At 50.7% G+C, this 15,633-nt stretch overlaps 1 protein-coding gene across 10 annotated transcripts in view; it reads right to left on the minus strand.

Annotated features, from left to right (window-relative positions):
* The window catches only part of LOC140904058 (zinc finger protein 385C-like), a 194,697-nt gene that overhangs the window by 17,866 nt on the left and 161,198 nt on the right, over positions 1 to 15,633 (minus strand). For 9 of the 10 annotated variants that reach the window (XM_073326279.1, XM_073326277.1, XM_073326288.1 and 6 more), the window contains one exon: positions 5,921 to 6,031. The exons of the other annotated variant lie outside the window; for it this stretch is intronic. In XM_073326279.1, the coding sequence (XP_073182380.1) occupies positions 5,921 to 6,031 (111 nt within the window). The remainder of the gene's footprint in view (positions 1 to 5,920; positions 6,032 to 15,633) is intronic. 10 annotated transcript variants of the gene reach the window in all.

Here is a 15,633-nt window from a genome sequence, read left to right on the forward strand (position 1 = left end):
CAGACAGCCCAGGTGTGAAAGAAACGAGTGGGAGACAGAACAAGTGCCGGGACAACAGTGCCGGAGAGACAAGAAGCACGTGCGCACGTGAGATGCGCGTGAGCGTTTGGGATAGTGAGACAGAAAGATAGTGGGCATGAGTGTGTACGAGTGGGACAGAGCACAAGCGTTTGCATTTGGGGCTAACAGGCTGACCCTGCATTAGCCAGTAGAACATGCCCTGTGAGTTACACGGCAGCCGATTCCTGCATGTTCCCAGTTACTCGGTGATGAGGCCGACTGAGGACACAGACAAGTTGAACTGGGACTCTGTTCTGAGCCAGCCTCCTGCAGGGTTTGTAGCTGGGGGCTGCATTTCTCCTCTGGAAGAGGCGGAGCTGTGCAGGTTCCCAGGCTAGCAGGGACTATCCACATCCTTGTGTCTGTGTGGCCTGTTCCAGCGGCTGATCGCTGAGCTGAGTGCATCAAACTCCTCCTCAGAAATGCGCCAGGAAAGCTACCGACTGGCCTCGTTCTCTGCCTTGAGGTCATCTGCAGCAAAGCACAAGGAGGCGTGGAAGGACTGGCGTTTTCTTAGCGATCTCCCTTTGTCACACTAGCTCTGGGGTGTTGCGTTTCATGCTGCCCAAATCCTTTCGGGGTCTATGCTGCTCCCTTCCCTCACACTGACTATGGGACTAATCGTGGAGCAAGGCACCATGCAGTGAGAGCCAGGGGGTCAGATTCGCGGCCTTTACAGCAGGGAGGGTGGTCTAGTGAACAGGACACCATCGGGGTGATCCGCCAGGCTCTCCCAGCCTATGGGGATGAGGGGCTACCGAAGTCCTGAGACAGAAAGTCGGCCATTCATTTTGGGAGTCGCTGGGCTTCCCTGCATGTAAGACACTAGATGGAGGATCTGGTGATTTCTTGGTGACAAATCACCTCTTTCTGCAATTAACTTTCTTCCCCTGCCCTCCAACAATCACCTTCTCTCCTGGCACCATGAGGCCCTGCCCAAACACTGTGGAACCATCATGGCTTTCAGTAAAGCCAAGAAACAGTGGTTTCCCCTATAGCCTCCTGCCCTATTCCTCCGTTTGGAGAAGGGAAGGAGCAAGCGCGCTAGCATGATTACTGAGCCTCAACTAGCAGGAGCAAAGTATAAAGAGGCTAATTGCTCTCTCTGTAGGCGCAGGAGCCATGTGGCTGCTCATTAACCCACTTCGGGTGCTGGCCAGAGGCTCAATTCTCCAGCCACACCGGCAGGGAGATTACTATGGCGTCCCCCTGCCTTTGCAACCAGCAAATAAATATTTGTTTGGTCGGGTGCTTGTCATGCATGAGATCTAAATATTGCACGGGGGGAGGAGACACTGGTATGGGTCGGCAGAGGGGACACTTAGCTTTTGAGCACACAGGCTGCAGTTAGAGTTTGACAGATGCTTTTAAAAATAAATAGAGTTTTGTTTGCAGAGTTTAGGAGATTAACCTGGCTTTGAAGGGCTTGTCTACAGGGGAAGGGTACAGTTACACTGATGTAGCTACCCCGGTTTCACTCCCCACAAGGGATACACTTATCCCAGAACAACTGTGTCTTTTTCTCAGTTTACCTCAAACCCCTTCCCAAGCCATGTAAACTAAGCGGGACAAAGGCCCTTACACAGAACTAAGAGCGTCCACATGGGGGGGTTAAACCAGTCTGACTCCAGTTCCCACTGTGACGTTGCACTCTGTATGTTTTATGGAAATATGCTGATGACTGTGAATATGATGCAACTGGAATATGCTTTATGCAAAGGGTCTCTTGGAAGGTCTCATTACAAAGCTTGTGATCTACAGAGTGTGGTCACCCCATTTGTTTGCATGTGTTATTACTAGGTCTGGAGTCAGGAGAATAAGAGACAAACGTGTATCACTGAGGTAAACCTATTAAGTGGAAGCCATTAAGGGTGTGTCAGAATCAGTGACCTGTACATGGCTTTGTTTACTTGCAAACCTTCCTGGGTACGTGTGGGCCAGCCCAGGGAGAATGGAGGCTGGGGTCTTGCAGGACATGTGACCATGTCACCTGATACTGGAATCCATCTTAAACCTGGTGCTTTTCCCTTTAGAAGGAGGGGTGGGGACCCAAAGACAAAAGATTCCCGTTTTGTGCCAAAGCTATAAAAAGGGGTGGAACAGGACAAAGAGGCTTCCAGTCATGAGAAAGCCCCTGCTTACCACCTGAGATGTCTGCTGGAACTAACAAGGACTGTACCGGGGAAAGGATTGGGCCCAGACTAGGAAGGAGTCTAGTCTGTGAAAGAAGCTTATTGGAACATCTCTGAGGGTGAGATTTACCTATATTCAGTTTCTTAATATATTAGGCTTAGACTTGCGTGTTTTGTTTTATTTTGCTTTGTGACTTACTTTGTTCTGTCTGTTATTACTTGGAACCACTTAAATCCTACTTTTTATACTTAATAAAATAACTTTTGTTTATTAGTAAAGCCAGAGTAAGTGATTAATACTTGGGGGAGCAAACAGCTGTGCATATCTCTCTATCAGTGTTAGAGAGGGCAGACAACTTATGAGTTTACCCTGTACAAGCTTCATACAGAGTAAAACAGATTTATTTGGGGTTTGGATCTGGGTGTCTGGGTGCTGGAGAGAGTAACCTGCTGAGCAGTTTTCACTGAAAGCCTGCAGGTGATCATTTCAGCAAACAGGGAGCAGGGGAAAGGCCCACAGGAGCAGGGGCAGATGGGGAGCTGCTGAAGAAAGGGAAATGCAGAAGGAAGAACAGAGCAGACATATAGAGACATGGAAGAGGGAGAAACTGGAAAAAGGAGGATGGGGAAGGAGGAGAAATGAATGGCAGCACAGCAGTGGCCTGCAGCCGCCCAGGTGCCCTTGGTGAATGACGCCCAGCATCAAGCGCACAAAAATCATGAGATTGGGTTAAAGATCATGAGATTCGAAAAGACGATAAACACCAGGTGCTGATTCTTTGCCTTCTGGGTTTTCCACAGCCTAGGGTCCTAGTTCCAAGATGAAATTTTCCCATAATCCTCTAATTCCAGGCACTAAAATACCACATATTGCAAGACTCCTGATAAATCCGCCAGGGTTGGCAACACGGTCTGAATGGGACAATGCCATGATTCCTGCTAGGTTAATTACTCCCTCAGGGCCTTATTCTATCCCTTGACCTCTGTGCAAGGCTCCTATCAACACCCTGGAGACTGCGGCGAGGAGTGTGGAGCCCATCCAGGGCCGAGAATGACACACTGGGATTCGGCCCTCTGTACACAACGACCATTACAACCCTGAGACAGGGCAAAGAGATTCGACTGGAATGAGAGTTAAGAGCTGGGCCGGTGCCACCGTCAGTCACCTCTTCATGGAAGGTTGCAGAGCAGATCTCAGCTGGCCATAGACAGTAAGGCCGGATCTAGTCTGGCCTCCCAAGTGTCCCAGAGCAGAGAACCTCACCTCTGTCTGCTGGGGATCCACCCAACTTCTGCAGCATCTGATCTGACTGAGAATTTCCTTTTAAACTTCTAATCAGCTCCCCCCCCCAAGAGATCGGCTGGGTACAATTCATTACTGCAGGGGACGAATGAAAGTGACCTTCCTCCCCTCGACAAGATGTTTGATTGATTTGGAAGAAAAAGCTAAAAAAAACCCCAAGCAACCCATCCAGCACATCAGAGCTCTGCAGAGCCAGGGCGGCAAAGATTACATTCAGCTCCCGAGGAACACATACGAACTGCACGGGCTGATAAAGAAGCTTAAGGGTGCAAGCCAAGAAGCGAGGCAGCCGGAGCGGACCTGAGCGAAATGAAGAGCAGCGGAAAGACAAAGGATCAGACGTGGCATTTCCAGTGTCTAGAGAGGGAGGGCGCAGCTGCCAGTCGGCCTCATGGAGCCGCACGGGGTGAAAGAACCAGAAGGGGGCAGGGTGCGGTGCCGAGCAACTTGGAGGGCAGCAGAGAGGGGTAAATCCACCTGCAGCACCACGTGTGCAGGGTATGTGCAAGCTGTGTCCGTGCCTTGGAACGTGGCTGCGAAAATGAGACCTCTGACGGCACTGCGTATCAGAGAGGGGGCGGCGGAAAGGGAGAGAGGCTGGCTTTACAACTTGCTGCCCTTCCATAATAATAAATAATTAACTTCTTTCATCAGTGGATCTCAAACTCTGTAAAGGAGGGCAACATCACGGTCTCAATTTTACAGATGGGGAAACCGAGGCACAAAGGGATGCAGTGACTTGCCCAAGGTCACCCAGCGGGCCTGTGCCAGAGCTGGGAATAGAACTCAGGTCTCCCATGTCTCAGTCCTCTGCTCAAACCACTAGGCAACACCTCCTCCCATTAAAGCTAGGGAAGCCATTGAATGCTGCAGGGCTTTCCCGCTGCAGGGGGCTGGCTGTGATGAGACATACCCGAGGCCGAACCTGCCCTTCCCAGGGTGGACGGGGGGCATGACGCAAAGACACAAGGTCATGATGACCAACCCTATTTTGGGAGGAACTCCTGGACCGATCTCCCTTGCGGTGCAGGGGACTTAACCCAGGCCAGTTTCCATGCTACAGGGCAAATTCACCCAAGCTATAAATGGGAGCGACTCCTCTGCAAGCACGTTCACAGTTTGTAATTGTATCTAAAACTATGCGTGTGGGGTTAAGTAACCCAGACATGCCCTTGCTTGGTGCGCTGGGGAGCAGGGGGCTGGCCCAGCGGGGAGTTAAGCACTGGAGTTCTGACAACGTTCCCAGCCTGTTCAGAGAGCTCTGCTGGGCCTTGTCTCGACTAGCAAACTTGAACCGGTTTGATGAAATGGATTTAAAACTCAATTAGTCAAATCAGTGCAAACGCCTAATGCAGATGCACTTCAATTTGTTTAACTCTGTGGTGACCTGGCTTGTGTCAGATGCCGCAAAATCAATATGAGCACAGGGGAAAGTGGTTTATATGTATGTACATTAGGCTGGGCTTTGCCCCAATGTCACTAGATCCATTTTTAAATTGATTTAATGAAACCGGTGCATGTCAAGAGCTCCTCCATTTGCTGTTCCTCTGTGTGTGAAACCCACCCACAAGGGCCAGCTGCTCACCTAAGCACTATTGGGCTTCTGCTGTATTTGTCTAGTATAGACAAGGCCTTAGCCTTAGGGGGACTGGCCTAGGCATCAGGACATTTTTTTATTCAAACTCCCTTTGAAAGACAAGAGAAATCCCCTGGGGCTTCCCTATGTCCTGAGGAACACCCCCCAACACCCCCAGCCTTCTGCTTTCTTTCTGGATGACCTACTCTCAACGGTGCAAAGGAAGCAGAAACTTTCTGCAAGGTCGGACTGGAAATACCCCCTGCACGTATAGACAGCAGAGCTGGCTCCTCCCTATCTAGATACTCAGCTGACCCACATCGTCATACCTCAGGCGAGCACTCACCATCACTAATGGGTTTTATCCCCCCAGCACCCTCTGGGAGATCAGGGCATATTATCCCCATTTCACGGATTGGGAACTGAGGCACAAAGTAGAGGCGGAGACTTGCCCAAGGTCACATGGGGATTCTGTGGCAGAGCCAAGAACTGCAGCAAGGTCCCCAGAGTCCTGGTCCAGTGACCCGCCCACTAAACCACCCTCCCTGAAGCCCCCAGCACAATGGGCACCTCGGGGCAGGCAGGGCGAGCACAAAGAGGCCCAGCTGATGTTGGGGCAGCCATAGCCAGCTGCTGCTGCAGCAGCCGCCAGAGCTCCTGGGCTGGGACAGCTACGGCTCCGGACAGCCCCCTCCTCGGCTGTACCCCATGTAAGCTGCTGGCAATGGAGGGTCTGGCCCACTGTCCCATTTTGGGAAGGAGCCTGTTCCTTCCTTGTCTCGACCATCCGGCTGCTAAGCCCCCTCTCCCTCGGCACTGCCCGCCCCACCCCTTCCAGACACAGCTTACCGCGGAGTTGAATCGGAGGTGGCAGATGTTGCAAGAGATGAACTGCTTCTTCTTGAGCGGGGAGGGGACACCAAAGGTGTGATTGATCACGGCCTTCTGCACGGGATCCATCTGGAAGGGGAGGGAGGGAGGGCACGTGGTTACTCGGTGTTTAATACTTAATACTGTGCTTTGAATCCTTTCCTTCCTCGGCTACTGCTGACGGGCCCTGCCAACACCTAGAGCATGCAGCTCCTGGCACGTGCTGTCCTCCAGGTGTTGTCCGGGCAGAATCCAGACTTGTCCCCAGCCCCCGATGTCCAACACACCATGAGGTTCTGCCCGGCAGCCCGAATGTTGCTACCTCTTATCATATTGTTACAGCAGGAGCCCCAAGAGGGCGCTGTTACACAGTCTCGCAAGATCTTTTTCTTCGCCTGCCAGCTGCGTGCAGCCTTAGAAGAAATGCTGCCTCGTTGTTCATTTTGCAATGTCAATTCATTCTTTCAGAGGAGCTGTAGCAAGCAGCAGGAGACTTTGGTCTCTGCCTCAGTCTCTCCAACTAGAGCCAATTCTTGCTCTTGGGGAACCGGGCCCTGGTGTTGGCCCAAGATTTCAGAGAGAGCGGCTGTGCCTGCATGCTGTTTGTGACCACCTTTGCTGAAGGACTGATGCACACGGTGTAAATAAAGCAAGTTACACTAAGAAAACGTGCAGACTTTGCATCACTGGTGTCTCTCCATCGGAAACCAACCTGCAGGGCCCCACGATCTGCATTTGCTCAGCAGAGGGGTGACAATATTTCCTCTCCCCCAGCCTCTGGAGCTTTCCTGCCTTCTCCTGGCTCTTGAGTAACTCGACCCCTTCCCCAGTACCAGGGAGAAATAATTCCTCTTTCTCATCATTTCACCCACAGATCTCAATGCCTCTGAGAGCTGGGAATCATAACCGCCCCTTTTACAGAGGGGGCAAACAGAAACACCAAGAGTGAGTTTTCCTCACGGACACAGAGCAAGTTAGTAGCAGTGCCAGGAATAGAACCCAGGAGTCCTGGCACCTAGTCCCCCAGGCTAACTGTTCAGGGAGAGATCCAGGAAGCTCTCAGATTCTCCCTCCTCTCTGATCCCTTCTCCGTTCACAACAGATGTCAATGTCGTGGATGGCAAATTATCGGTTTTAATTTGAGGTCCCCAGCTGCCCCTCCTCATCAGCCCAATGAAACAGGTGCACTGCCAGGTGACTTAGCTGGAACCTCAGCCACTGAAATAGGGTCTCAGTGTTTAGACTCGGAGGTGATAAAAACGAGTCGCCAGTCATTAACCCTTTGTTTGCTGTTAATCAGTGAATAAAATTCACCCCCATGCAAGGCCAGCAGAAGACCTAAGCACTACAGGGTTTACACAGCACCTGTACCTTGTGCTTTGCCCTCTGCACTGCAGCGAATCTCACCCTCGTGACAACACGTCACTCTCCTCACAATGAGGTGTCGTTGTGACATCCTACGAGATGCAGACCCACCGACTGGGGTGGAGCTCAGAACAAGGAACCCTGAAAATTCCCTGCTCTGATGCCTAGTCAGCTGCCCAGCCCACAGCTAACGTATTCGCTGGGCCGCCAATTTTGGGAGCACTTCGACAGGTTGCTGCCATTGGGATCTAGGCTGAATTGCTCACATGCCAGGAACAATGTACAGGGAGGGGAATCCCCCCAGATGTGCTCTGGGCCAGCTCACAATCTCTCTGTGCTTCAGGTCCCTATCTGTAGAATGGGGGTAGTGACCCTTTCCCCCCCTTGTCTGACTTGTCAGGCACTGGCTCCCTCTACGGGTAAGGAAAGCGCCTAGCACCAGCCAATCTCCATTGGGGCCTGCACTATAAGAAGTCATTTACTTTTCATGCTGTATCAAACTATTATCACAATTATTCGGTAACATTTTTTTATTGGCCGAGGAATCCCCTCGCCCCGGGTATTCCACAGGGCGCTTGCTCTGCACAGAACGAGAAGAACTCCGGCTATTTGTAATGGGCTGTGTCTTTCTGAGACGATTCATCAAAGGGCAGAGGTTCTGAGATGAGGCAGGCGCACACAGACCAACGACAGCCCCCAGTGGGTCTGTCTCTCCCTGACGCTCAGCGTCATTTTATGCCTCAGCCGGCGTGGTAAACCTATTCGAAAGCCATAATTGTTTTAAGCAAAATGCAAAAGGGGGAAAAATAAGAATAATCTCTTTGTTGGAGTGACGCTGTAATCTATAATGCAAGGATTGTTCCGCTACCTGGAGGCATAGGAAGATTATCTTATCTGTGTCCTGCTGTCAGTGGAACCTTGGGTTTTTAGGCGATCATATTTCTCTGCAAAGCTATTTAGTAGCAGAGACAGGTGCATCAGTCTTCAGGGCACATGCCTGGACAACAGAGCCATTATCAAGACCCCAAATTCCATTCCAGGAGTGAACAGAATGGTAACATCGAGTGATTAATGAAGTGCCTGTTTGCGATGAAATTTTACTCACTTATCTGGAATATAAATGAAGAGGCATTTGGGTTGTGATGGGGGAACCAGAGGCCTCTAGCGATGACAAAGACGCGGCTCCACCTCTGACAACAAACATTGCCGTCCGCTCACAGCAGCACCCCCACAGTGCAAACAAGGAGGAATCTCTCTCCTCCGTGCAGTGCTGCATCAAGGTGCTGTGTTCATGCTGTTCCCTTGCCGGAATGGCTCCCCAGCATTTTAACTGGTAGCTGCCGCTCTTCTGCATTTAAGGAGCTCATCCCCCATGTCTAGCAGCTCAGGAGGGAGCCAAGAACTGGAGATGTCAGGAGGAAGGTGGAGTGGAATTTACAGATCTAAGAAGATGCCATGGGTGGGAAGTTCAGGAAGGTAGCAGATATTTCTTGGGTTTGGTGGTTCTAGGCAGCAGTGCCCATAATTAACTCAGGGAGGAAGGATGGGCTTGGGTTGAGGCATTGGACTGGGACTCCTGAGCTCTGAGTTCCCTGCCATTGATTAGGCAATTCACAGAACCTCTCTCTGCCCCAGTTCTTCAGCTGGAAAAATGTAATAATCCTTCCACTGCCTGGTCCAGTAGGACTGCGAGCTCCTGAGGGCAGGGCCCGTCTCTCACGATGGGGCTGTGCGGCACCCAGCCCCAGGGGGCCCTGATCTCAGTTGGAGGCTCTAGCTGCTACCATGAGAACCACAAATCACAGCCGAGGATTTCACAGACATTTAGGCGCGTCCCAGGAATGTGACACACGCCCTGGAAAAATGTCGCACCCTCAGAGCCATATTTAGGTCGGCCCGACCCCTTCTGTAAAGGTGGCTGGGTCAGCAGAAGGATTCTCTAGCTACCTCGGAAAGGCGGATTCACTCCAGGGGTGGAGAAACCCCTTCTGTAGGAAAAGCCTGCGCTACACCGGCCCAGCTGCAGAGACAGTACCGAAGTGACGGAGTCGAGACATGGCCTCAAGATCTTCCACCAGTAGAAAAGGTTGGCTCCAAAAGCATGAATGTGCGAGCGCACGAGTGTGCCTGCTGGCCTTGCACTGGCTGGCGGAAAATGGGGAATATTTAAGAGACTGTGAATGAAACAGATTCTTCTCTCCCATCACTGTAACATGCCCATATGAGAGTGTAGTGTCCAAGCCTCTGTTAAACACGGAACGGACCTAGACACAGTTCGGAGGTTGTTACTAGGGTGGCTGAAATATACCTAGTTTTTTGTGAAGTTTTTTGTGTTTTTCTTTAGAGAGAAGCAAAATATTGTTATTCCGGGGGAAGTTTTTTGCTGTCATATTTCATTTTTCCATTGAAACGTAACCCAAAATTTGTTGCTGTCGCTCTTCCCCCCCTTTCCACTCCTTTTTTCACTGGAAAAGCAGAAATACGGGAAAACTGAAAACAGGACACTGAATTTTTAAAATTCAGCTCAAATTTTTTTGTTTCATTCTGATGAAAAATAGGAACATTTTGAGCAAGCCAAGCATTTGCACAGAAAATTTTTGAATTGTTCAAAATGCCATTGTTTGGAGGGGAAAAACACCACAACCTTTTAATGACAAAAGTTCAGCCAGCTGCAGGCATCACACATATGTCCTGCCATATGTATGGAAGGAGGGATGGTTTTGTGGTTAATGCTCCAAACTGGGCACCAGGACTCCTGGGTTCTATTCCCAGCTCTTCCACTGATCTGCTGCAAGTCACTTCCTCTATCTGTGCCTCAGTTTCCCCCACTGTAAAATGGGGATAGTGACACTGCCCTGCCTCAGAGAAGAGCTGAGCTGTGGAAATTCATCAATGCCTGATAGATACATGGAGACTTGGGGCCGGAAGGTGGGCAAATGATTATTATTTTTATTATAAAAGTACCAGATTTTGATGCCTGGTCAAGCTTTGGGCCAGACTCCCAGTGGGTTTAAATGGGCATTTTTCCATCGACTCCAACAGAGCTACACTCATTGAGACCAGCAGAGCAGCTGAGAGACAGGCTCTGCGGGCACTTGTTAAAGATTGTTCAACTATTTAAATCAGATGGATTAATAGCAAAGGGGGAAAAAATCCAACCCATGGGGAGAACAGATCTGATTGGCTCTTTATTACTACACTGAACCTTCTGAGGGGGCGGTGATGAGAATGCAGGCTCCACACCACAGAGACAAAAGGGTACTAGACAATTTGGTATTTTAATGATCAAGGGTCCTTGATGCTACGTGCTAGAGGTTTACACGCCTATTAATTAACACTAAATTACAGCCTCTCAGAAAGCTTCACTTTCCATTTTGGACTCTTCCTATAAAGTATCCTCCATTAATGTCAAAACCACAGGACATTTTAACTGTCCAATCAATTTTTATTCAGTTCATATTCTCTTTAATTGCGCTAGTTCATCATGAATTCATTCAGCATCTGGGGATGTGCCCTAGCTGCCTCTCTAACCCTTTGAAGCCCCAGTCTGCAGCCATGAAGGGGCAATTAAAGAAAAGTTACCCCTTCCCCAGATGGATTCTTAAACTACTTGTTTAAGGAGATGAAACGGACGGCCCGTTTCCCAGCAGATTGGGTCTTCACACTGTTCTACAACCACTTCATCATCATGCTCTTTTCTGGTGTCTTCCCATCACGTGATCTTCTGCCCTCACTGGCTGGGTTCTTTCAGAGTAACAGAGGAGTGGCACATCCCAAAGTCATTACTTCACATTCCCAGACATCTTTGGGGAAGCCACAGGGCTCTTGGCAGCTCTGAGTATCGGCTGGACAACAGATATTCGCCTGAGCTTTCCGTTCCATTCCTTAAGACACACAGTCTCCTACACGTCCCACCAGGGAACTCCCTGCCTCACTGGATCTATGTCATATGAGACATGACTAATAAATGACCCTGCAGTAAAGTTCTGTTATACAGAGGCACAAGGGGGTAGGACTCTTGGGTTCCACTCCCAGTTCTGACAATGATTTCCTATGTGTCCCGGGGCAAGTCACTTGCAAAATCTGCTCTTGTGTAGAAGAGCCCAGTGTGGATTACTTACAGCCAGGTTAAAGGAGCCTGAACACGCCTTGTACTGTGCAGGGAGCTGGATTTCAGAGGAGATAAGCACCCACAACTGCCACTGATACCAGCTGCGGCTACTCAGGACCGCTCCAGATCAGACCTGTTAACCCCTTGGCTTTGGACTGCCCCATCTGTAGAATGGTGGCAACAACATCCAGGCTCCTGTGGGTACTTAAGAGTTTGTTAAGTGGTTTGATTCATAGATTGCTAGATTGCAAGGCCGGATCATTGGGATCATCTAGTCTGGCCCCAGAACATCCCCAGACTAATCCCTAGAGCAGAGCTTTCAGAAAAACAGCTACTCTTGATTTAAAAACGGACAGTGACGGAGGATCCTCCACGACCCCTGGGTCGTTACTCTCACTGTTCAAATTTTCAGCATTACTTTCAGTCTGAATTTGTCTAGTTTCAACTCGCAGCCATTGGATCACGTTAGACCTTCCTCTGCTAGAGTGACGAGCCCATTATTACTTATTTGTTCCCCAGATAGGTGCTTATAGACGGTAATCAACTCACCCCTCCTCTTTGTTCAGATACATAGACTGAGCTCTTTGAGTCTATCGCTGTAAGGCAGGTTTTCTTATTCTCGTGGCGCTTTTCTGACCCCTCTCCAATTTATCAACCTCCTTCTCGAATCGTGGGCACCAGAACTGGACACAGGGTTCCAGCAGCGGTCGCACCAGTGCTGAACACAGAGGTTAAATAACCTCTCTCCACCCAGCCAACATTCACCTGGTTATGCATCCCAGGATCACATTAGCTCTTTTGAGCACTCCAGCACACGGAGCTCTTAAGTTTGAGGCTCCTAGGGGTGGCTTCCTCTCCTCTCCCTGCTGGCAAGTACCTCTGAGCGCTGTGCGTTCACTGGCTGCTGCTCCCACCACCATTCATCTGTAGGGAGTAACACCTGTAGGGAGGGTGTTCCCACACGACCCGTCATCTCTAATGTGGGGCTCACGGCAAGAACCCATTCTGCCCCTGCACTGGGCCCGGGGAGCAGCGCTGAACTGGCTAACTCCAAAGGGAAAACATGCTTGGGGCAAGGGAGCTTCCACCCCGTTTCAAGAGACCTTGTTTCCAGACATGAAGTTTGGAAAGCGCGGCATGAAACCACTGCCTCGGCCATCCCTGCAGCCACTGCCACGTCCCATCCAACGCTGAGTGAGATCAGACCCAACTGATGTCTCTTGCCAGCTCATTTAATTGTTCTGGACACAGATATGCAAAGATTTCCCAGAATGCCGGGACACAGGTCCTGCTCTCGGGTTACATGAAGCTGTTTGCAGCAGTAAGTCCCATATGTACGATGGGATGCCATCTGTCCCTTCCCTCTATCGACTTACACTAGTCACATGGCCTCTAGTACTGAGGCTCTGAGCATTTCACAATCTGTTATACGCATTGATCCTCCCCAACCCTCCTGTGAGGCAGGGCAGTGCTGGTCATCCTCATTTTACAGATGGGGGACTGAGGGACTAGTCCAGGGAACTGGACCTGGCCTCGCACTCTAACCACTAGGCCATCCCCACCGTTCGGCTCCTTCACAACAATAAACACTTAACTCACATCTAGCACTATCACTTCGCTGTGCAAACGCTCCTTCGCTCGTCCGTGCAACGCCCTGGGGAAGCAGGCCGGCCAGAATGATCCCCATGTCACAGATGGAGAAACTGAGGTACAGAGAAGTAAAGTGACTTCCCTCCTCAGAGTCAGAGCGGGGAAGTGAACCCAGGAGTCCTGGCTCCTAGACCCCTGGAACAACGCTCCACTCTACAGCCAAGAATTATTGCAGCTGCAGATGCTGAGGGTTTCATAGCTGTTTCACCCCTCACCATTTCTTGTATTCAAAAGTCAAATCTAATGTTGAGTTTTGAAAAGGCGTTCGGCAGTGGGCCATGCAGTGCATAGCTGTTCTGTGGAGCCGGTCTGCTCCAGTCACCCGCCTGCACTGCAGATATCGAATGACACTCTGTCTCTGCATCTTTGTTCCATCAGGCAGATCGGCAGAGAACTGTGTTTTTAGCACACAGAGAACTTTGCTAGAAGCACAAAACGACTCCTTTCGGTGGGTGACGCTGAATGGTTCCGACACTTTGATGCCACCTGAGAATTCTTGTGCTTCTACTTAAAAAAAACTTTCTTCCAACTTCTGCAGCCACAGACATTGGACTGGAAAAGCCCTGGCATAACCCTGGCTAGTCTCCTCCCACAGATGAGTGCTGGATTGTACCCCCTACAGTCTATTCTCTGTGGCACCAAGAACACCTTTGGAAAAGTAAAATGTGACACCATGTACTTCTCCTGGCCTATGCTAAATACAGCTCTGCTGACGGATCTCTGCATTGAGAGCGTACGTACCAATTCCCAGGGCTCAGGAGTGTCTGGTCTGACGTGATTTTCATTTACAGATTCCAGCAGAATTAATTGGAATGCATCAGGAGTCTTCTGTCCCCATCTCCAGAGAGAACTCACATGAAAGCAGAGAGGCGATTCTGGGTACAGTGCATCCAGAGAGCAAATGTCTCTGCTTTATAGTCAATTCCTATTGACTCAAATTACTCAATTTATCCCCGGGATGTTCCTCTTGATATAAATAGAGATCTCCTCGTTGAACTTCCTGCCAGCCACCGAGGTCAGAAATGGGAATTCAGAGGGACAACGTCAGTTTGGACTGTGCCTTCTGGTATTGTGGTTTTGCAAGACACTGTTAGATTTTGGGGAACTCAATGCAGTCACAGCCAGAGAGTGCCTCCTGAACACGATCCACTGTCTCTTTATTATACTGGGTTTTTGCTCTAAGGAGCAAGAGCGCACAGCTCGGCAAGATTTGCTTTGCTCCACAGTAGAACATCTGCTGGGTTCATGAGAGTCTTGTGACCTGCCCAGCATGCAAAGGATTCAGCTCTGCGGTAACAAGCAACTCTCCCTCGACGCTGTTCCAGTGGGGTGGGGGTGACTATTACAGAACATTTCCTGGGCTGGAGCAGGGCCAGCACATGGGCTTGGGGTCAGAAGGTGCAAGTTCACTGACACGGGTGGAGTTGCTCTCTCCTTGCACCAACTCTGAATATGACCCAGTGTAGCTGGAAATCTGAAATCTAAAGGACGAACAGCTTTTCTTTCTTCCCTTAGCGTATACTTGAGGCTCAGCAGCCAGATGGACTCGCTGAGCTGTCGGCATGGCAGATTAGATGGGAAAGGGAGATAAGGGAACACCAGGCTGACTTCCCCTGGTGCAACGAAGCAATAAATGGAGCTGGAGTCCAGCTGCCCTCCAAGAAAAGGCCTTTGCTGTCATCCTCTGTAAAGCCGCCTGCCTTTTTGGGGCCTCTGAACTTTCTGCCCCCTCCCCCCCCCCGGTCGGTGCTTCATCCCCCACTTCCTCCGTGTGGCCAAATTCCTCCTTATTCCTGCTGCGACCAGGACCTGCCTCAACTCCTGCAATGCCAGCCTGAGGGCTTCATCAGATGCTGCTCTGCAGCTGGGACGTCTCAGCCACTCCAGGAAGCCAGGCCGGTTCCAAACGTAGGTCCTGTCGCTCCACTCACTTCCTCAACCTCCCCCACGCATGGAGGGAGCGGGGCTGTTTAAGGGCAGCCCAAGGAGGAGGTAACAAGGATCCCCCCTGCCTGGCCCAAGGACTATCACATTGGACGCTTCCACACAGAAGCAGCTGAAGTCTGTGACACCTTCTGTCAGGCCCGGAGGAGCAGATTACTCAATAGGGGTCTACGCGCCCTGCAGCGGACACGTCTGGTCCGGGTAAGCAGTAACTGCAGGAGGCATGGAAGCCATCCCATGTGCTGCGGCAGCACTAGGCTGACGCGCCACTTAAATCCCACGTAAGGGCTCGAGCCTGCGAGGTGCTGGGCAGAAAACTGCTCCAAGTTCAGGGTATGCTTAAGAGCTTTGCTGGATCGAGGCCAGAATGCACCGCACCTCCCGGGATCCAGCCTGGAGGATCTCGTAGGCCCTACGCTGAGTCTCTGCACTGGCATGAACCTGACCCAGAAAAGGGCTGAAAATCCCTTTAAATCTGACCCCTGCCCAAGCTGAAGGCTCAGCCTTGCTGAGCCGGGAACCCGGCTGCTGTTTCTGGTAGGCCTGCTCCAGAGGCTAGCTCCTTCCTCCCTGGAACAATTTCCTCCTGCTGGATGGCGCAGAAGATTTTCCACCATTCTGT

This window comes from Lepidochelys kempii, chromosome 27 (genome assembly GCF_965140265.1).
Source record: "Lepidochelys kempii isolate rLepKem1 chromosome 27, rLepKem1.hap2, whole genome shotgun sequence".
NCBI lineage: Eukaryota > Metazoa > Chordata > Testudines > Cheloniidae > Lepidochelys > Lepidochelys kempii.